Source organism: Spermophilus citellus (assembly GCF_964194105.1).
Source record: "Spermophilus citellus genome assembly, chromosome: X".
Classification (NCBI taxonomy): Eukaryota; Metazoa; Chordata; class Mammalia; order Rodentia; family Sciuridae; genus Spermophilus; species Spermophilus citellus.
Genome location: NC_138190.1, coordinates 101597108 through 101621035, shown reverse-complemented (window position 1 = coordinate 101621035; position 23928 = coordinate 101597108). Strand labels below are relative to the sequence as shown.

Below are 23928 nucleotides of genomic sequence, written 5' to 3'. Positions count from 1 at the left end.
GGATTTGTGACATGATGCTTTTCCTTAATGAACTACTTTCAAAATTTTCACAAGAGGAATCCAAAATAGATTATAATTAATTCCCCTGTCACATATTCTCCTAGGATAAAGTGACATATTTTCAGAAGTGGGCTACCCAAAAATTAGTCTGGCAGGGGGATGGGTGAGGAAATACAGAAGGAAGTGTGTTTTAAATACTTTGCTGTAATTCACTTGCTTATGTTTAGGCTGCAGCTACTGGGCTTTGGTAGGAAAGAAGCTGGGCTAGACATTTGCAAGTCCAGACAGAGGGCTTGTGAGCTTGAAAATCTAGCAGCTGGGGTGTGTTGTGGTAGCTGCTTTCCTGTGCTAAGCTGATTTACTTGTTTAAGGTCTGACCTCATCATCCTGTCAGTATGGGTTCCCACCTACACTGTTAGCAGCAGCTTTCTGCTTCAGCTAGAAGGCTAGAAGTATTCACAGTGTATCACAGGCAGAGGGGGAGGGGAGAGAAAGCAAGAAAGACTGCTCTCTTGTGCTTTTGTTAGTTTTGCAGAAGAGGCAGAGAAACAAGAGATAACAAAGGCTCGGTTTCCTTTCTGTTAGAGAAGGCTTTGTCTTTCCTTTTGCAACAATGTCTGTGTCCGGCAAGAAAGAATTTGATGTGAAACAAATCTTAAGGCTGCGCTGGAGGTGGTTCAGTCACCCTTCTCAAGGTTCGCCTAACACTGGAAGCTGCCTTCAGCAGGAAGGATATGAGCATAGAGGGACCCCGGTTCAGGGCAGGTTGAAGAACCACTCTCGGGACAGAAACGGACTGAAGAAAGGCAACAGTCCTGTCCACTACAATATACTGACACCAGTGTCGGGACCGGCTGCTGCTCATCAAAGAGCCCTTCAGAATTGGCACCAGCAAAACCTAAGAGAACACCTTCAATCAAATAAAAATAGTCCTAAAGGAGGATCAGAGGAGAATTTGCTCAAAGAAGATTGTGATAAACATTCACAAAATTTGAAGATGAAGCCTGATAACCACAAAGAAGATTCTAAAGCAAGGTAGGAGTTTTGGGTTATATAAATGAAAGTCATAGACTATTTTAACTTATTCTCTAAAACTTTCAGGTTTAAATAGAAGGTGTTATAATAATCTCTTGAGTTTTTATGCAGCCAATCAAGGTCTCCAAGAAACTCCCTCCTCTAAGTTTATAAAGGAAAACTGTAATAACGCATCTATTTTGATAATTAATGAAATTAATTTTAGGGTAGTGAGTTTATTTCTCCTGTTCCATCCCCACTCCATTAAGAATTGTTCCAGTTTTAAGAGATATTTTTATAATTTTTAATTTTTAAAAAATACCTCTGTGGTTCAGATGTTCAAATAGTTGTGATTCTTTGAGCAAGTGTGATAAATTACGAGAATTTTTCCTGATTTTGTGAGTTAGACTAACTTGGACAAAATAAAGGCTCTGGCTGCTCAGCATATCCTTGTCTATTGCTTAATACACAGTTATAATAAGGACTTACAAAATTATGTTATTGTATATGAGGATATGAAAACTTTCTTTGGCATTTGACATTCAAGTTATGCTACTTTCACAACTAGTTTGCAATCATGAAAATATTCTGCATAAAGCAAGTAACAAGATGTTGTTTACAGGGCTGAGGCTGTAGCTCAGTGGCAGAGTGTCTCCATCGTACTTATGAGGTACTGGGTTTGATCCTCAGCACCACATAAAAAAATAAATAAAGATAGTGTGTTTACCTACAACTAAAAAAAATTAAAAAACAAGATGTTGCTTACAACAATGAGATCTTAAAGTAGGAAATGGAATATGTCAGCTATTTAGGACATTAAAATCAAAGAAGAAATAATATATTGTGTTTGGGTACAGTCCAGAAACAAATTGATTTTATGTTACTTTTGTGTCCATTGGTCTATTTGAGTTGAAAAAAATATATATTGTGCCCTCTAATATTGTCAAATATAATATAGTGAATTTTTATGTTTCTACTTCTCTTATTCATTATCAGAAATTTTTATATTCTCAATATATTTTAGACACAGATGAAGACCCTTGCAATGTAATTAAGTTTTGAAAATGCAAGACATATTTTGATCTGCTTAAAATAACAGTTCAGTTCAGGACTGGGGTTGTGACTCAGTGGTAGAATGCTTACCTAGCATGTTTGAGGCACTGGGTTAAATTCTCAGCACCACATAAAAATAAATAAAGGTCCACCAACAACTAATAAAATATTTTTAAAAATAACAGTTCAACAAAAAGCTATGCAATTTTATTTGGAAATCTGGAAACTTGGCATATTGTGTCTCTGTGGAGGATGCAGAGTTACTCCTTGATAAAAGTTGTCCCAAATGTGTTTTAAGAACACTGTCTTGCTTCCATAAATTGAAAAGAGAAACTCTAAAAATAACGTAACATTATGACAAAAGACAAATCAAATGTGCCAACTGACACTTTTATAAGAACTAAGTTTTGTTGAAATGGAAACACATAGAAGATTTTTTGAAATGACTTTAGTTTATTGTGATATAAGCTTCTTAAGAAATGAAGCGTGCACGTGTGTATTTTCTAACGTATTTTGTGTTTACCCGAGGAAATGGTATGTAAATACTGAGATTGAAAGTTGCATTTGGTACACCTAACAGGACTTTCACAATAATATAAAGCCTATATTATTAGACTCAGCAGTTTCTCAAATTATGTCTCTTTATTGTGAACAACATTTTTAAAAATGTTGAATTTGGAGATTAATGAAAGCATTTAACACACAGTAGACAAACTGAAATTGTTCACTGTGCTCCCCTGACAAAATTCTCTGAGTACTCATGAATTGATTTTACCTCATGGAAATGTTTACAAAAAATTAGATGCTAGAAGAAAATGCTGGCTATGGTGTTGAATGCAAAGTATCACCATGTGATATATTTTAAAAAATAGTCTCTTTTGATTTTTTTGACTGATGATTTTTTTTTATGTTTTAAAAATTATTCTGTTGGGGCTGGGGTTGTGGCTCAGTGGCAGAGTGCTTGCCTCATACATGTGGGTTAATAAATAAATAAATAAACAAAGTAAAGATATGTCCATGTGTAACTAAAAACAAATTAAAAATTATTCTGTTAATTATCCAGTGGTTTCAGAGGAAAACAAATATTTTCTTAAAAGAAGAAGTGGTTTTGTAAATATGCTAAGTATATCTTAGGCAGAAGGGAAGGACTAAGTTAAATGAAATATGATGCTTTATTACTCTCTCATTACCCAATTTGAATCTCTATGTCTTGCCCCAGGAAAGACTAAGAAGCAGTTGTCTGATGTCTTGACTCTCTAATGCCTTTCTTCTTCAGCAAGATTGGGGAGCAGGATAAAAGGCTTGTGGCGGTGGTAACCTGTATCCCCACAATATAACACCTCTGGTTTTAAAAAGAAAACAGTAATAAGTATGCAGAATTATCACATTAGTTTGAGATGAGCTCTGACACTTATGCAAAGTAAGGATCTTTAACTATTCTATTTTCTATAAGTATTACAGAGAATGAATAAAGAATGGGATAAGTTTGAAATACACAATATAACATAATAACCCACAGTTAGTATCTCAAGAGGTATTAAATCTAACATATTAAAATTATATATTGTTTTTGAAATTTAAAAATTCAGGTACATTTCTGTAGCATTGTATTATAAGTATGTAGTATATCTGAGAAAAGCTCTACATCCTGATTCAACATTGTTAAGTATGCACATACCAATATGCTTTACTATTAGAGACCTAGGTTCAATTATCATTTTCTTTTTGTCCTAATTATCTACAGACTCTGCATCTTTTCTTCTCTGAAACTACCTTGCTCAAGTGTTCTTTTTTTAGTTTAGCTATAACTTCCAACAAAACATTTTAGTAGTACATTATGATTATACTTTCTGTGACACAATATATGGTTATGAATCCATATATTTATATATATATATATTTATTTTTTTCATTTTTTGCAGTTGTTAATAAATAAACAATTGCATAAGTACTCAGGTAGATGCCACAATGTTAACACTAGGCAACATTTTTCAAAACTGAATTGGCTAAGTCAAATGTTTGATGATATTGACTAAAATGCAACTGACCTAGTTACGGTCCAAGAACATGTCTTAGTACAAAATTTGAGGTTCTCAAAACTGCTTATTTGAAAATAATTGGCAGAAATGGGGATCATGATCTCATTCTATCTGTTAAAGATTCAGGCTTTTGCATACCCTGCCAACTCTACTGATATATTAGTTTGTATATCTTTGCCAGTGCTGCACTGTTAGAAAAGACTCCAAATTCCCTCTCCACTTGAGCTCTTTTGAATTTTCAAGTGAAGATTTCCTAGAAAAAAGAGCAAGTATCACTGTTTATGTGGATATCCCAAAGAAAGGAGGATTAGATGATACCCCAAAGGAAGGTGGCAAGATACAGAATTCATTGGTAATTCATTCCACATCTATTGAGCACCCATTGTGTCAGGTACTTTTCTAGTTTCCAGGAATAAAATCAGATTAAATCAGTTGTTTTCATGGAATGAACATTTTAACTGAGAGGGTCATTAACATAACCAAAAATATAATATTTAAGTTGTAATAAATAGTATGAAGAAAAATTAACTAGAGGGAAGAGAATGAATGGGTTATGCTCCTTTGGATATGGAAGGCTTTTCTTTTTTTTTTTTTAAGAGAGAGTGAGGAGAGAGAGAGAGAGAGAGAGAGAGAGAGAGAGAGAGAGAGAGAGAGAGAGAATTTTTTAAATATTTAATTTTTAGTTATCGGCAGACACAACATCTTTGTTTGTATGTGGTGCTGAGGATCGAACCCGGGCCGCACGCATGCCAGGCGAGCGCGCTACCGCTTGAGCCACATCCCCAGCCCTGGAAGGCTTTTCTGATGAGGAGATATATGAGCAGAATTATATGAAATGATAGAAGAAGCCAAGATGGCTGACTCAAGAATTTGAAGCAAATGAGAGGTTACTGCATCTATTCTGCAAAAAAGTTCGTAACTACCATACATCTTTTTCTACACAAATCTTTGCCAATTGTCCCCCACACAATCTATTAATTAATGCCTAAAATATACCTTAATTTACTTAATAAAAGTTTTTCATTTCTGCATTTGCAAACAAGAATAAAATATGCCCTGTCCTTTTGTTCATTAGTGATTTTAGGATCATGTGTATGGCTCCTGGCCTCAGAGGTAACTTTTCAGTCATCCTTTAATAATGCTGCCATTTTTTTCTGAGGGCATCTTTGTATTCAACCAACAGATCATATATTTCATTTACAGAGGCGTATGCCCTTTGTGAAACATTGCCACATGGTAGTTTACTTCCTTTTTTATGAAAAATTTTCAGATAGAGACAAATCCATTGTGGATCTTCATCCTTCACAGAAACCCATCTGTGACATGGAATCCTGGAAATATTTATGCATGAGGGAAATCCTGAATTGAAAATAGTGAAACTTACTATAAGATTCTTTTCTCATAAAATAAAAATGAGCTTTGTTGCTACTTGAAGGAAGAGTTTTCCAGGAAGAATGAACAGCAATTTCCATTACCTTGATATGGGACTGTGCATGTTATGTTCAAGTGCAAGAAAGTCAGTGCATCTGGAATAGAGGGTTCAATAGAAAAAATGGTAGAAAATGAATTTGGAAAGATAACAATAATAAAGCAATAATAATGGAGCAACAAAAATTAAAGGTATCATTTATCAACATTTACTATGTGCCAGGCACAAAGTACTTTACATGTCTTATGCTTTTAAGAAAAAAATTTTGAAGGTGAAGATGGTGATCACATCTATGATTTATCACATGACAATGTCAGAATAAATCTCTTGGAATTATTTTGTTGTTGTTGCTAGTCTTCATACAAGGCAAAAATAATTTGTGATTTTTTTTCAGATTTAGGCCTACTTTATACTGAATTATTTCAGAGAGACTATTTCAGAAAAAGAGATAAGGAACAAACTACAATTTTATTGTTTATAGAAAGATTGAGGTTAAATTTTCTTGCCTGTGCATTAGAATATGTTGAACAAAGTTGTATAAGTAGTTAAATTATTTTACTAAATTTGTAACATTTCAACAAATAGTTTGAATTTAATGCAGTGGTTTCTAATGTTTGTTTAGGAATGGAACTTCATTTAGTTGATCTTAAATTCTCATTAATTGTAGCTTGTGTCTTTGGAGTGAAATACTCTGGTCCTCCTCTCTCATTTGGGGCACACAATTTAAGTTAGGATTTCATAACATATATTTAATGTTTGAAAAATTTAGGACTCCCTTCCATTTAAGAATCTGATAATATTTTGTGGCCATGTTTCTTTAAATATTATGATTAAACACCTGTATTCATTATTTCTGATATTTGAAATAAAAGTTTTTCATTTCTGCATTTGCAAACAAGAATAAATTATACAGAATATTTTATACTATTTAATATGTGATTCAAGAGCAATATATCACATTGTCCTGTTGCAAATTGCAGAAGTATTTAGTTATCATAATACTTTAGTTTGAAGTTTATTTCTTAAACTTTCATATCTTCTTTATGACTCGTCTAAAATGTCTGCCCCTTGATGCTATTTTTTTTTATACCAGGGATTGAACCCAGGAACACTTAACCACTGAGCCACATACCTAGCACGTTTTGTATTTTATTCAGAGACAGGGCCTCACTGAGTGGCTTAGGGCCTGACTAATTTGCTGAGGCTGGCTTTGAATTTGCTATCCTCCTGAATCAGCCTCCTAAGCTGCTGGGATTACAAGAGTCCACCATGCCTGGCTCTTAATGCTAATTTTGTTGATTTATTTCTTTTGATATTCTCAGCAAAAATAGTCGAATGTTGTGTGTGTATGTATATATATATGCATATATACATGTGTATATATATTAATGTACATCTTTATCAGTATCACATTATTTTATCTAAAGAAAATGTAAACTGACATCAAGGGGTAGATTAGAGATCACTGGATCCTCAATAAATATACTTAATTCAAAACACAATATTCTGCAGGATGAACCTGGAATACCTTGCTGTTTCAGAAAATAAGAAGTGCTGAAAAATAATAATAGGTATGTGTCAAATGAATACAGGAATGACTTAAAGAGCCTCCCCCAATAGATAAAACTGGAACAATATGAAAAGCAATATAGAGTAGCATTAGTTTATGAACCAAAGTATAAAACAAACATTCATGAGTCCATAGGGATATAAATAAATGGTTGAATAATTAGAGAGATAAAGATAGGTCTCTTGAAGTGTAATTCCAAATAATTTACTTAGAAACTCTGCTCCCTAGGAGGTGAGGCAGAATACTTAGCTTTAAGGGTGAGTTGCACATATTGACTTCATTTCAAAGAATGATTACTGAGTTGAAAAGGGACAGGAAAAACATACATTTATTTTTATTTATTTTTTTATTTTTTATTATTTTTATTTTTTTATTGATTGTTCAAAACATTACAGAGCTCATGATATATCATCTTTCATACATTTGACTCAATTGGGTTTTGAACTCCCATTTTTACCCCAAATACAGATTGCAGAATCACATCTGTTACACACTCACATTTTTACACAATGGCATATTAGTGACTGTTGTATTCTGCTACCATTCCTATCCCCTACTATCCCCCCTCCCCTCCCCTCCCCTCCCATCTTCTCTCTCTACCTCCTCTGCTGTTGTTCAATTCTCTCCCCCTTTTTTTCCCTCCCCCTTGCCCCTCACAACCTCTTATAATTTTGTGTATCATTGAAGGTCTCCTACCATTTCCATATGCTTTCCCTTCTCTCTCCCTTTCTCTCCCCCCATTCGTCTTTGTTTACTGTTAGTCTTTTCCTCTTGTTCTTCCTTCCTGTTCTGTTCTTAGTTGCTCTCTTTATATCAAAGAAGACGTTTGGCATTTGTTTTTTAGGGCTTGGCTAGCTTCACTTAGCATAATTTGCTCTAATGCCATCCATTTCCCTGAAAATTGTATGATTTTGTCATTTCTTAGTGCTGCATAATACTCCATTGTGTATAGATGCCACATTTTTTTTTATCCATTCATCTATTGAAGGGCATCTAGGTTGGTTCCACAGTCTAGCTATTGTGAATTGTGCCGCTATAATCATTGATGCAGCCGTATCCCTATAGTGCGCTCTTTTAAGGTCCTCAGGGAATAGTCCGAGAAGTGCAATAGCTGGGTCAAATGGTGGTTCCATTCCCAGCTTTCCCAGGAATCTCCATACTGCTTTCCAAATTGGCCTCACCATTTTGCAGCCCCACCAGCAGTGTACAAGTGTACCTTTTTCCCCACATCCCCGCCAACACTTGTTGTTGTTTGACTTCATAATGGCTGCCAATCTTACTGGAGTGAGATGGTATCTTAGGGTGGTTTTGATTTGCATTTCTCTGATTGCTAGAGATGGTGAGCATTTTTTCATGTACTTGTTGATTGATTGTATGTCCTCCTCTGAGAAGTGTCTGTTCAGGTCCTTGGCCCATTTGTTGATTGGGTTATTTGTTATCTTATTGTTTAATTTTTTGAGTTCTTTGTATATTCTGGATATTAGTGCTCTATCTGAGGTGTGAGGGGTAAAAATTTGTTCCCAGGATGTAGGCTCTCTATTCACCTCTTTTATTGTTTCTCCTGCTGAGAAAAAACTTTTTAGTTTAAGTAAGTCCCATTTGTTTATTCTTGTTATTAACTCTTGGGCTATGGGCGTCCTATTAAGGAATTTGGAGCCTGACCCCACAATATGTAGATTGTAGCCAACTTTTTCTTCTATCAGACTCAGTGTCTCTGATTTGATATCTAGCTCTTTGATCCATTTTGAGTTAACTTTTGTGCATGGCGAGAGAAAGGGATTCAGTTTCATTTTGTTGCATATGGATTTCCAATTTTCCCAGCACCATTTGTTGAAGATGCTATCCTTCCTCCATTGCATGTTTTTAGCCCCTTTATCAAATATAAGATAGTTGTAACTTTGTGGATTAGTCTCTGTGTCCTCTATTCTGTACCACTGGTCCACCTTCCTGTTTTGGTACCAGTACCATGCTGTTTTTGTTACTATTGCTTTGTAGTACAGTTTGAACTCTGGTATCGCTATACCTCCAGATTCACACTTCCTGCTTAGAATTGCTTTTGCTATTCTGGGTCTTTTGTTTTTCCATACGAATTTCATGATTGCTTTATTTGACAAAGTACAGCATCCCTTTATGTTCAAAACATTAGAAAAACTAGGGATAACAGGAACTTACCTCAACATTGTAAAAGCTATATATTGCTAAACCTCAGGCTAGCATCATCCTAAATGGAGAAAAACTGAAGGCATTCCCTCTAAAATCTGGAACAAGACAGGGATGCCCTCTATCACCACTTCTATTCAATTTAGTTCTCAAAGTACTAGCCAGAGCAATTAGACAGACAAAAGAAATTAAAGGCATAAAAATAGGAAAAGAAGAAATTAAATTATCGCTATTTGCGGATGACATGATAATATACTTAACAGACCCAAAAGGGTCTACAAAGAAGCTGCTAGAGTTAATAAATGAATTCAGCAAAGTGGCAGGTTATAAAATCAACACGCATAAATCAAAGGCATTCCTGTATATCAGCAACAAAACCTCTGAAATGGAAATAAGGAAAACCACTCCATTCACAATATCCTCAAAGAAAATAAGATACTTGGGAATCAACCTAACAAAAGAGGTGAACGATTTATACAATGAAAACTACAGAACCCTAAAGAGAGAGATAGAAGAAGATCTCAGAAGATGGAAAAATGTACCCTGTTCATGGATAGGCAGAACTAACATCATCAAAATGGCGATATTACCCAAAGTTCTCTACAGGTTTAATGCAATGCCAATCAAAATCCCAACGGCATTTCTTGTAGAAAAAAATACATTTAAATTGTTAATGGTAGAGCACTTGCCTAGCATGTGTGAAGCACTAGGTTCCATCCTTAGCACCAAATAAATGAATAAAATAAAGACATTGTGTTCATCTACAATCAAGCAATATCTATTTAAAAATTGTCAATGGAGAAAAAAAGAAACATTACATTAATTGTATAATCAAGGTTAATATTAAAACTGTTCAATTACATCAAATATACATAAAATGTACGTAGTGATGAGAATGATATTTTATCTGTCTTCCTCCTCCTCTAAACCTATCACCCCAATTTAATTATGAAAAAAAATCAGACAAATCCAAATAGGAGGACATTCTACAAAATACCCACTTATTTATCCTGTTGTCTTGTAATCAAGAGAAAAAAAAAAAAGCCTGAAATACACTCATGACCAAGAGGAGCTTAAGAAGAAATGCCAATTCTATTCCTAGTTTTTTTGAGGAATCTCTATACTGGTTTCCAGAGTGGTTAAACCAATCTGCAGTCCCCCCAGCAATGTATGAGTGTACTTTTTCCCCAACATCCTTGCCACCATTTACTGTTGCTTTTATTGTTTTGGTGGGGGGAATGTATTGGGGATTGAACTCAGGGGAACTTGATCACCGAGCCACATCCCCAGCACTGTTTTGTATTTTATTTAGAGATAGGGTCTCACTGAATTGCTTAGCACCTTACTTTTGCTGAGACTGGCTTTGAACCCACCATTCTCCTATCTCAGCCTCCTGAGCCGCAAGGATTAAGGCATGCACCACTACACCTGACTTGCTTGTATGCTTGATTGTTGCCACTCTGACTGGAGTGAGATGAAATCTCAGTGTAGTTTTCATTTGCACTTCTCTAATTGCTAGAAATGTTGAACATTTTTTTTTCATATATTTGTTGATCATTTGTATTTCTTCTTTTGTTAAGCATCTGTTCAGTTCCTTTGTCCATTTATTGATTGGGTTACTTGATTTTTTGGTGTTAAGTGTTTTGAATTCTTTATATATCCTAGAGATTAATGCTCTATCTGATGTTCAGGTGGCAAAGACTTTCTCTTATTCTGTGGGTTCTTTCTGCATGCTCATTTCCTTTGTTGCGAAGAAGATTTTTTGATAGCATCCTATTTATTAATTCTTGATTATACTTATTGTGCTTTAAGAGACTCATTGAGGAATTTTGTTCCTAAACTGACATTTTGGGCCTACTTTTTCTTTTAGTAGGTCCAGGGTCTCTGGTCTAATTAATATCTAGATCCTTGATCCATTTTGAGTTGAATTTGTACAGGGTGAGAGATAGGATTTAAATTTCATTCTGCTATGTATGAATTTTCAGTTTTCCCAGCACCATTTGATGAAGAGGCTATCTTTTCTTCAGTGTATGTTTATGCTATCTTTGTCTTATTTATGTGGGTTTGTCTCTGTGTATTTTCCAATGTACCTATATGGATACACCACAGTGAATCATCATATCATGTACATCCACAAGACTGGATCCTAACTAGAATAAGACATAATTCATGTTTATATGTATATGTCAAAATATATTGTCATGTATAATTAGAATGCATAAAATAAAATACAAAGGAAAAGAAGATATTCTGAATATGTATAATGTGAAACAAAAAAAGGAACCTTTGGTAAAAACTTATAAATCTGAATGAAGATGGATTTTATTTATTAATAAAATATCAACATTGGTTGCTTAACTATAAAATTTTTATTATACTAATATAAGAAATAGGAAACTGGGTGGAAGTATATGGGGACACTCTGTACTATAACTAAGCTATAATTTCACCATTTTAGCAAGTGCTATCTTAGCAAATAAATTTCCTAAATAAACACTAGAGGACCATCCAATTGTAAAAACTTGGTGTTTTCTTTTTTGTTTTTCTTGTGCTTTTTGGAAACTGATTAAAAGGATACCTGCAATATTAAGTCTTATCCAGATGACATTATCTGTGGCTGTCAGTTGGTGTACTACCTTTAAGGGCCTAATGACTAATAAGGTCACAGTAAAGTAACTCCTTTTGATGCCATCTAAAACAAAAATTATTTTTATTCACTGATAATATCATGGATACCAATGAAGTGACATATATTTATTTCAAATAAAAGTGGCCTGCCACTTAAAAAAAATAATTAGTTGCAATCCTATTTCTGTTTTATCTTTGAGGAAGAAAACAGTGGAACATATAAGATAGGCTTTCTTATATAAAAATGTTTATTTTCTTATGCAAAATGATACATATATCCATTAAGTATATTTCATTTTTTGTGAATCTTTTTCATGCCTGCCTAGTGATATAGCAAGAATATTTTCTAAGTGTACTGAAAACTACCTAAGAAAAGGTAACTAGAAGTGAGAAAATGCAAAACAAATTGTTTTAAGTCATATGAAGACTTAGGATAGAAGAGATACTTTTTAACAAAAAGAATTATAGAAGGTTCACTTTGGAAACACTGTTAAACATTTATTTCTTAACTAATTACATAAATATGATACTTATACATCACTATAATTTCCATTTGAAAATGCCATGTGGATGGTAATGTTTATTGCAGGTAGCAAGTGAATCTATAAGTTTTTTATTAATCCTGTTAAATTTTCTCATATTTCTCCATTACTCACAGTGATTTATCACTTACATACTTTCAAATGTATTGTACGGAATGTACCTCTTACTCTCTTTACTCCCTGTCTATTCCTGTTGCTTCCTTAGTACCTATACTAAACATCCTACAATGTTTTCCAACAGTTCTTTAACCTAAGTTATTTGTACTTAATCATGCTACTGCTAGGTTAGTAAATGGAAGCTGTCTGCTAAATCTCTTTCCTAATTTTTCCTTGGCTTACTGGACTGCTGACAGCACAATTAGACTTAGGTGTACTTTTCTGGGTAATGTTATTTACAATACTTGTTAAAAGACCCAATAAACAACTGTATGGATAACAGAGTTTTACATAAAAATTTAAGCAACACAACTATGTATATAGTCTGAAGTCTGCTGCAGCACTGAACAAGCCAGTTGCTCAACTGAGATTTGGCATTATTTATTATCTTATATTTTTTCTTCCATTCAAGAAATAAGCCTTACACATTAAAAGGCAAAAACAAAAAACAAAACAAAACAACAACAACAAAAAAACCCTTCTAGCCAGAGAAACGTTGGAACACTTCACAGAAGAGATATGATTTGAAATAAACTTTGAGGAACAGGTAGCATCTTGATACAGATGTTGGATCCTTTATTATTTTTGCCTACAAATTGTATCAGCAAATAAACTGTAAAATCAGAACATACTATAATTAATGAATTCAAGCTTCTTTTAGAATTTATTTGGTTAATAAAACATCTTTATATTGAAACATCTTAGTTACTTATTCTTGCTAGTGATGTTAGTGTGTTTTTCACCCAGAAGGTTTACTTTTTTTTTTGACTTTTTTTATTTGTCAAATGCATTTTTTTATTGGTTGTTCAAAACATTACATAGTTCTTGATATATCATATTTCCCACTTTGATTCAAGTGGATTATGAACTCCCATTTTTACCCCGTATACAGATTGCAGAGTCACATCAATTACACTTCCACTGATTTACATATTGTCATACTCATGTCTGTTGTATTCTGCTGCCTTTCCTATCCTCTACTATCCCCCCTCCCCTCCCCTCCCCTCTTCTCTCTCTACCCCCTCTACTGTAATTCATTTCTCCCCCTTGTATTATTTTTCCCTTTCCCCTCACTTCCTCTTGTATGTAATTTTGTATAACCCTAAGGGTCTCCTTCCATTTCCAAGCAATTTCCCTTCTCTTTCCCTGTACCTCCCACCTCTCAACCCTGTTTAATGTTAGTCATCTTCTCATGCTCTTCTTCCCTACTCTGTTCTTAGTTACTCTCCTTATATCAAAGAAGACATTTGGCATTTGTTTTTAGGGATTGGCTAGCTTCACTTAGCATAATCTGCTCTAATGCCATCCATTTCCCTCCAAATTCTATAATTTTGTCATTTTTTAATGCAGAGTAATACTCCATTGTGTATAAATGCCACATTTTTTTATCCATTCGTCTATTGAAGGGCATCTAGGTTGCTTCCACAGTCTTGCTATTGTGAATTGTACTGCTATGAACATCGATGTAGCAGTGTCCCTGTAGCATGCTGTTTTTAGGTCTTTAGGGAATAGACTGAGAAGGGGAATAGCTGGATCAAATGGTGGTTCCATTCCCAGCTTTCCAAGAAATCTCCATACTGCTTTCCAAATTGGTTGCACCAATTTGCAGTCCCACCAACAATGTACACACGCATAAATCAAAGGCATTCCTGTATATCAGCGACAAACCCTCTGAAATGGAAATGAGGACAACCACTCCATTCACAATATCCTCAAAAATAATAAAATACTTGGGAATCAACCTAACAAAAGAGGTAAAAGACTTATACAATGAAAACTACAGAACCCTAAAGAGAGAAATTGAAGAAGATCTTAGAAGATGGAAAAATATACCCTGTTCATGGATAGGCAGAACTAACATCATCAAAATGGTGATATTACCAAAAGTTCTCTATAGGTTTAATGCAATGCCAATCAAAATCCCAATGGCATTTCTTGTAGAAATAGAGAAAGCAATCATGAAATTCATATGGAAAAATAAAAGACCCAGAATAGCAAAAACAATGCTAAGCAGGAAGTGTGAATCAGGTGGTATAGCGATACCAGACTTCAAAGTATACTACAGAGCAATAGTAACAAAAACAGCATGGTATTGGTACCAAAACAGGCGGGTGGACCAATGGTACAAAATAGAGGACACAGAAACCAACCCACAAAACTACAACTTTCTTATATTTGATAAAGGGGCTAAAAGCATGCAATGGAGGAAGGATAGCATCTTCAACAAATGGTGCTGGGAAAACTGGAAATCCATATGCAACAAAATGAAACTGAATCCCTTTCTCTCGCCATGCACAAAAGTTAACTCAAAATGGATCAAGGAGCTTGATATCAAACCAGAGACAAGGCATCTGATAGAAGAAAAAGTCGGCTACGACCTACATACTGTGGGGTCGGGCTCCAAATTCCTCAATAGGACACCCATAGCACAAGAATTAATATCTAGAATCAACAAATGGGACTTGGTCAAACTAAAAAGTTTTTTCTCAGCAAAAGAGACAATAAGAGAGGTAAATGGGGAGCCTACATCATGGGAACAAATCTTTACTCCTCACACTTCAGATAGAGCCCTAATATCCAGAGTATATAAAGAACTCAAAAAATTAGACAATAAGATAACAAATAACCCAATCAACAAATGGGCCAAGGACCTAAACAGACACTTCTCAGAGGAGGACATACAATCAATCAACAAGTACATGAAAAAATGCTCACCATCGCTAGCAGTCAGAAAAATGCAAATCAAAACCACCCTAAGATACCATCTCACTCCAGTAAGATTGGCAGCCATTATGAAGTCAAACAACAACAAGTGCTGGAGAAGGTTTACTTTGATGCTCTTGTGTGATCAAAAGAAATAAAACACAGAGAATTTATCATATCCTTAGAGTAATCTGTCTCCTCCTTCTTACCTCTATCATTCTGAAAAGAAGATAGTTCTGAGATTTACAATAATAGTACTTACATAAGTAACAAACTGGCTATGTTTAAGTTTGCATATACCATGCTTGAAAAAAATAAAGTACATTTAAAAGTAAAGGAGTAAACTAAATATATCTCAATATTTCCCTGGTATTTTTCCTTCAGTTAACATGTGAGAACCAAGAAATTTTTGATTTGGAGTAAATTATCCTTTAAAAACATATGTATTTGACTGCATCAAGATATGGTAAAACACAGATGATTTTTATTTTAGAATACTTATATGAATTCTAAAGAATGTTTTCTCCATATATTTGTCTTTATATTAGTGTTTCAATGTTATATGATTTTGTAAAGTTGATTTTTTTCAACTTTAACTGCAATACAAAATGACACTATGATTTTATCTCAAGCTCCATGATACCATACAACTAATTCTATAGATATATAAATATAGATATACACACATATATACATTTTCCTATAAAAGGTCAAACTTTCAAAACCTGTGTATTGTTTCTAAAGTGTAACTAACTAAATATGTTTTGTTTTCCAGAAGAAATGCTTAAACAAACCTTAACTACAGTAAATATCAAGGCATCTTAATTTTTAAATTTTACTTCATTTTTTTTCCTACTTTCTTGTTTTTAAATTATTTATGCCAGTAGCTATATTCTTGTTCCCATTTAATGAAAAGTAACAACGTGTAGTTAGAAGAGGGGGGGCATGTTAAACAATATTTTGATTTGGTCCTTATATTTAATGTCAGCTATTCTAAAACTGACTAGAAGACAACTTCAAACCATTTATTTGGTATTTCATTAAGAAATGTTTATGAGGGCACACATTAACTGAAGATGAGTCTGGGCTTCAACAATACTAAACAACTTGTTTTTACGTTTATTTTTCCATTTTTTGCAGTTTGAGATTATTATTGTATGCATGCAACTTTTTTTCACATTATATGACTATGATGTTAAGTCATAGTCCTGTACTTAACATCAAATAATAATATAGGGATTAAAAGGATGAGAATCTCGCTTCCGATTCCATTTTATGCCAGGTACAAATGGTGTTTAAGTTCCCATTATTTTCTTTTTAATTTCCCTTCATTTTTATCTTCATCTTTTTCTTAACTCTCTATTCTTTTTTATTATTTAATTCCTTTCCAAAGAGTGGATACACAGAAATAAGAATTGATTTATGGAGGAACATCTCAGTTATAGTTTTTGTCCAAAAGAGTGACTTTATGATGCAGCAGAAGTCAACATCATTGACTTGAGAATGATAAAGGAGAGTGTTAATCTGTGCTCCATTTGTGTTAGTGTTGACTGTTTCATAAATTCAAGGTTGCATTAGAAACTATGTTCTAACAATCATTTCTATGTAGCTGGATGTATAGTATGAGGATGATTAAGATTATTAATATTTCTTTTTGGAAGCTACCAAATTTATACTAATAATTTTTGCTAGTTGGGTTAATTTTATTAGCAGAGGAAAATCATAATTTAAAGTGAGATAATTGGCCTTGAAAAGATGACAAGCTTTTAAAAAATACCTTCATTTTATTTATTTATTTTTATGTGGTGCTGAGAATCATGCTAGGCAAGTGTTTTACCACTGAGCTACAACTCAAGCCTAAGATGACAAACTTTTTAGAAATATATTACTATAGTTAGAACATCTAATATATGCAAACATGTTCTTTTGAAGTTTCTGTTTGATAAATTCCACTTAGAATCATGCTGGGAAACCTCAACTGGGTCACTTTGTTATTTATTTTTTATTTTCTATTTTTAAGTTGCAGATGACACAATCTATCTTTCTTATTTATTTATTTATTTATTTATTTATTTATTTATTTATTTGTTTTTATGTGGTGTTGAGGATCAAACCCAGTGCCTCATGCATGCAAGGCAAGTGCTCAACCACTCTGCTACAACCTCAGCCCCACTTTGTTAGTTTTTTAAGGAAGAGCTTTATTTTGATGTAGCTAGTGTAATACCATGGTGAAATATAAGGAAAATTCCCAAATTCTGCTATTGTATATCATTCATGAAATTTCAAGCATTAGCTTCACCTAGCTCTGTAACTTTTACCTCAATTCCTTTGCCCTTCTTCACTTAAACTTTAAGTATTTACTGTAAGAAAACTTGGAAAGGACAGAGAACACCATGGACCTCATGTTACACCTAATCTTGTATTGGAGTTATTTTGCTCACTGGACATTTTTGCTAAAACCTTCAGACTTTTTTGTATTTTATTTATATTATAGACCATTTAAATATGTCATAAAGCAAACCACATGAGAATAACTTCATTTTTGTATTTTATGAATCTTTATAGCTGCAATAGTCATTAGCAGTTGGAAAGAAAGTTACACATGAGGTGCAATAATTTGTAATTTTCATGAGATTAGCAATTTTAAATATTCAAGAATATACAAAATTTATTATCTATATTATAAATAGAGAAAAATAATTAATATTAGATATGTATGTATGTATGGTAATAGGATTTTGAGTCATTCTGAGTTTAGGCTGTTACCATGCTAGTGTCTGTGGAATTGTCCAGTTCAGAGACTTCTCATTATCATGTAGTATCTGCTGCATTTCATGGACTGCAGTAAGGAGGACATAAAACTAATTTTTCTCCATTCAATCTTCCTGTCATTTTTTAAATGTAAAAGGTAGTCCAGCTTTTTTTTTTCTTGGAGAATCCAATTCTTTTAATATGTCCTCAATATCTGGAAAGTAAGTTCATCTCTTCTACTAAAAGATTATGTTCTTCATAATTTCTTTATCATTTTCAGCTTAACATAGTGGACTTTTAGGCTTAATGTTTTTCCTGGGCTTCAACAATACTAAACAACTTGTTTTTATGTTTATTTTTCCATTTTTTGCAGTTTGAGATTATTATTTTATGCATGCAACTTTTTTCACATAGAAAATTCACATTGTGATAGGGTGTTCTATAGACGTTGTTAATTGCTGTAAATTTCCTCACATACAGCATTGAAAATATACTAAAATTCTTGTAATCTCCACCCATATTTCTGTCATTAAAGAGACATTTTCTTATTGCTAAACACTCAACTTTGGTTTCCAGGTCATGAGTAGTAACTATGAGTTGGCTGGTAATTCAAGCTAAACTTGACCAGTGTTTTTAGAGAAGAGACTAGAAAAAAAGTAAGTAAATACATTCATGTTCTTTTAAATATATATATATATATATATATATATATATATATATATATATATATATATATATATATTGAACCCAGTGCCTCACACATGCCTCTGCCACTAAGCTACAACCCCAGCCCCTGCATTCATGTTCTTGAAATTTACCAGTACAGTTAAGGAAATGATTCTCATAGTTTGGCTCAATGTAATCTAAAAAATATTACTTTATGATTACTTAATGAAACTTTATACTATACAGTCAGTTACAAATACTCTTTCTTCATTTGCTAAACTGAATTTGTGGAGTAGTAATGTTCAAAAGCTAACACTTTCTTATAGTTGAAACGATGGATGGAATAAGAGAAATTTACAAAAAATATTTAAAATCCATCTAATACATCATTGCTTTATTTGGATTGTGTAAATCAGTATAACAAAATGTAGGAAATAGGATGATAAAAACTTTTTAAGTCTTTGCTGGATATTCTAGAAGCATATTGTGAGGCATGAATGTGATGACTGTTTTAGAATAAGGATAAGTGAGTCCCTTTATTTTCAATAAAGGGACTCAGAGTAAATATTAAGATTGTGTAGGCCATATGTTCTCTATTACAACTACTTAACTTTGACATTAGCTTGAAAGCAACCATAATACGTACATGAATGAGTGTGACAGTGTTCTAATATAACCAAATTTATGGACATTGAATTTTGAATTTATAATTTTGAATTCCTCTTTTTATTTTAACCATTAAAAAAGTAAAATGTAGTCCTAATTCAAAGGCATACAAAATTGATGGATGACAAGATTTGGCCCACATGCTATAGTTTGTCAATCTCTTTTATAGAAGCACTCTGTAAGATATGAAATGAATGCTTTCTACAAGCAAAAACCATGAGAGTGTTTTCATTTTGACCAGCCTTAGTTGAGAAACTTATAGCTTTGAAGCTTGTCACTGACTGATTCTTGCTTATTTTTCAGAAGTGTTTTGATTTTGCACTCTATTTAGACTCAGTTTTATGTCACGATGCTAACACAACTGTTAAAGAAGCTAAAGTAAATCTGACTGCAAGTTTTTTACACTGACACAAAACAAAATAAGAAACAAGAGAATTAGTATAAATTTCTCTCATATCTAGAAAGCAAAAATCCCATGAAAGTAGAAATTTTCCCCAAACTATACTTCCAGTTTTAAGTTCAGTTGACATTTAGAATAAATATAATAAATGCAAGGCACTTTGAAATAGAGAAAGATGTATAAAACAACTGCTTTTAATTGCTTATATAAGAGAATATAGACTATTTATACTAATAACTGTAATGCAGTATAGAATGTAACAAGTAATATAATAGTAGTATAGCCAATAATCCATAAATAATGTAATGTAATTTTAGAGTGAATTAGAAAAAGACCCTTACACAAACCTTTCCCTTTATTTCAATATATTAACTACTGATGTATAGTGTGTTTATATGTGGGAGATTTACTTGTTCCTTTGGGCAATAACTGGGTAACTAATAGGTTCATATATAGCTAGCTCTTTCTCTGTACATACAGGGGAGCTTTTTATTTTAAGGTAAGGTCTGGATACCTAAAGGGAGATAGAATTTATTTGTAAAGCCCTTTAACAATGATATTTCACTCTTGCTTTAAGACTCCTTAAGGTGTATCCCTTAAGTAGGCAGAATGAAATTGAAGGAATACTAGAAAAAATAAACACCTCATGGTCCAAATATGTTTTTCTTATACGTTTTGCCAATTTCCACATTTATTTTTGGAGATTACATCCTCTTTTTCAAGGCTGCCATTGTCCTTTGTTTAACCATAAACAGCCATGGCCTCTCTGCTATTGCTTTGAATAAGGACACGTTCATTTTCAGGCCTCTAATAAAATTTTCCACATAAACTTGGTTTATTTTTAATTTTAGTGTGGCAAGAATGTTGAAAGAGAGACCTGCCTTCTTAAGAATTACACCTAGAATAATGTCTTTCAGGTTCATTCATGTTCCTGCATATACAGTTTGTTTGTTTTCTAAGACTAAATAGTATTTAATTGCATGTATGTACCACAATTTGTTTATCCATTCAACTGTACTTGGTGATTTAAGTGTTTACTCCAAAATGATGAGAGCTGGTGAGCTTTTTTTACATATACCTATTAGACAGTTATATAACTTTAAAAAAGAAAAGTCTATTCAAGTCATTTACCTATTTTAATTATTTTAATATATATTGGTATAATAACTCTCTTTTAGATATATGGCTTGCAAATTTTTTCTCTCATTTTACAGGCTATCCTAGCATTCTATTGATTGTTTCCTTTGTGGGAATAAAACTTATAGTTTAATATATTACCACTTGTCTACTTGCTTTTGGTGTCATATCCAAGAAAACATTTGCTGGATCATGGGACAAGATTTTGTCCTTTATTTTTTCTTTATTGCCTCCTAGGGAACTCAAGTGTTATATTTAAATAATTGATCAATTTGAGTTAAATTTTGTGTTATGTGTAAGATATTCAGTTTCATTTTTTTGCATGTGGGTATCCACTTTTCTCAATACATTTATTGAAGGGACTATCCTTTGTTATTGTGTATTCTTGGCTCTCTGTGGAAGGTCAGTAGATCCCACATGTATGGGTTTATTTCTGATCTGCCTTTTCTGTTTCGAGGTCTATGTAAATGGTTTTATGCTAGCAACATATCAGTTCTTAAACTATATTGTTATTTATGTATTTTTTTTAATGTGGTGCTAAGGATTGAACCCAGTGCCTCACATGTGCTAGGCAAGCACTCCTTCATTGAGCCCCAATCCCAGCCCCAACATGCTGTTTTAATTACTATCACTTTATTTTAAAACCAAGAAACATGCCAGTGTCACCTTTTTTACCATTAAGATTTCTTGGATATAATCTTGAGTATTTTCTAAATCTATATGAATTTTGATTTTTTTCTATGATTGTAACAGTGCCACTGAGATTTCAATGGAATTGGCAGTTAATCTACATATGGCTTTGGATATTATTGATCTTTCAAAATATTAAGACTTGAAATCCATAAGTACAGGTTTCTTTCCATTGCTTTGTGTTTTCTTGAATTTCTTTCATCTATATTATGTGGCTTTGAATATACAAGCATTTCATCTCCTCGCTTTAGTTAATTCCCAAATATTTGATTCCTACTTATGCTATTCAGAAAAAAGAATTATTTCATTTCTGGGTAGTTCATTGTTAGTTGCATGCTGATTATATATCTTGTAACATTATTGAATATGTTCATTCTATCAGTTTTTGTGGCTTTACTAGAGTTTTCAACATGTAATATTATGCTATCTGCAAATAGAAATGATTTTGCATCTTCTTTTCCTGAATTAAATGATGTTTGTTTATTTTTCTTGCCAATTTCTCCAATTTAGGGTTCCAGTGTGATGTCAAATAAAATAGGGAAAATCTTTGATTTTTAACCCTTGGGTATTTTGTTACTTATGGACTTTCATATAAGTCCTCAATGATGCTGAGGCAAATTCCTTCTCTGCTTAGTTTAGTAAGAATTTTTATCATGGAGGAATGTTGAATTTTTTAAGTACTGTTTGACATATAATAATATGATCTTATTCTTTATTTTAAATTTGTTGTATCAGAGTAATTGCATATCACAGAACAGCCTTGCAACTCAATGATAAATACCATTCATATTTGATATTTTAATGTGATGTTAAATTTGGTTCCTCTAGTGTTTTGATGAAGATTTTTTTCATCTACTAATAGGAATAGTGGTCTTTAGTTTTCTTTATTTATGATGTGTTTATTTGGCTATTCATATTAGAAAAGTGAGTTTTAAATGTTCCCTCTTCATCAATTCTTTGAAAAGTTTTAAGAAGATTCATGTTAATCATTCTTGAATGTTTGGGATAATGAACCATTAAAGCTATCTGGTCATGAGATTTTTTTTTTTAGTTAGTTAGGTTTTGATTGCTGAATAAAACTTCTTTTTAATTATTATCTGCTCAGATTATCTATTTCTCCAGAAAATAAATCTTGCCAGAATTTATTCCTAGTTTTTGTAGGCCATTCAATTTGTTTGCATTCACTTGTTTGTGGTAGTGTTTGATGAACTTTTTGTACATCCATGATATAAGTACAAATATCTCATTTTTCATTTTAGATTTTATTTATTTGAATCTTCTTTCCTTTTTCTTAGTTTAATTAAGAGTTTATCAATTTTATGTTTTTTAAAAAGCCACCTCTTATTTTTATTGATTTCTCATTGTTTTCTACACTATTCGTTTCTGCTCTAATTTTATTGTTTCCTTTCTTATGCTAACTACATGTTTTATTTTTGTTTTTGTTTTTACTGAGTATTAAACCCAGGGCCACCATGCTAGACAGTTCCTCTACCACTGAATTAAAATCCCAGTTTTTTTTTTAATTCTTTGAAGTATAAAGTTAGGTTGTTTATTTGAGATCTTTCTTCTGTAATGTACCTGCTAATAGCTATAAACTTCCTTCTTGATATTGCTTTAGATGCATCCTTTATGTTTTGGTTTGTAATGTTTCCATTTTGACTAATCTTGAGATATTTAAAATATTACCATTCCAAAAAAAACCCTCTGTAAATGAAGTAAGGATATTTGAATTTAATTCTGAGATAGGGATACTCTGGAAATACAATTCAAACAGAAAAAAAAAAAAACAGGAAAGAAGCATTATCAAAAAGATTAATTTCCAGAAATTACCATTACATTTAAAAAAATTTATTTATAATTATAAATGGACAGAATGCCTTTATTTTATTTGCTTATTTTTATGAAGATTGAACCTAGTGCCTCACCCATGCTAGACAAGCCCTCTGCTGCTGAGCTACGGCCCCAGCCCTTACCATTACATTTTGAATATTAAAAGCAGTTAAAATTGTGACGTAATTGAAATACAGATACTGTGCATAGGTACTCTATCAAAATTATCATTAAGTTTCACTGCATTGGCAATCAAATGACAGACATAAATATTACCATTTTATAGGATATTTCAAATATAACTTTTATAATCATATTATAAAGGTCTGTTGAGTTCTTGATTAAGACCCTTGATTGTGTAATATAAGTGCTATTATCGTGTTCACTTGTTGAAAACACAGCCTTATTTTTGTTTTAAAAAAGTAATGAAAGAAGAAACTTTTAAGATATTTAAGCTAGGAGAAGAAAGGCAGTTGTAAAATGAGGTAAAGCAT

The 23928-nt window shown here is 32.7% G+C and overlaps 1 protein-coding gene across 1 annotated transcript in view; it reads left to right on the top strand.

The window, feature by feature from the left end:
• Positions 1–427: 427 nt before the first annotated feature.
• The window catches only part of KLHL4 (kelch like family member 4), a 100520-nt gene continuing 77019 nt past the window's right edge, over positions 428–23928 (top strand). Inside the window, exon 1 of the mRNA XM_081277292.1 lies at positions 428–1035. Coding sequence (XP_081133418.1) covers positions 614–1035 — 422 coding nt within the window. The 5' untranslated portion in view covers positions 428–613. The remainder of the gene's footprint in view (positions 1036–23928) is intronic.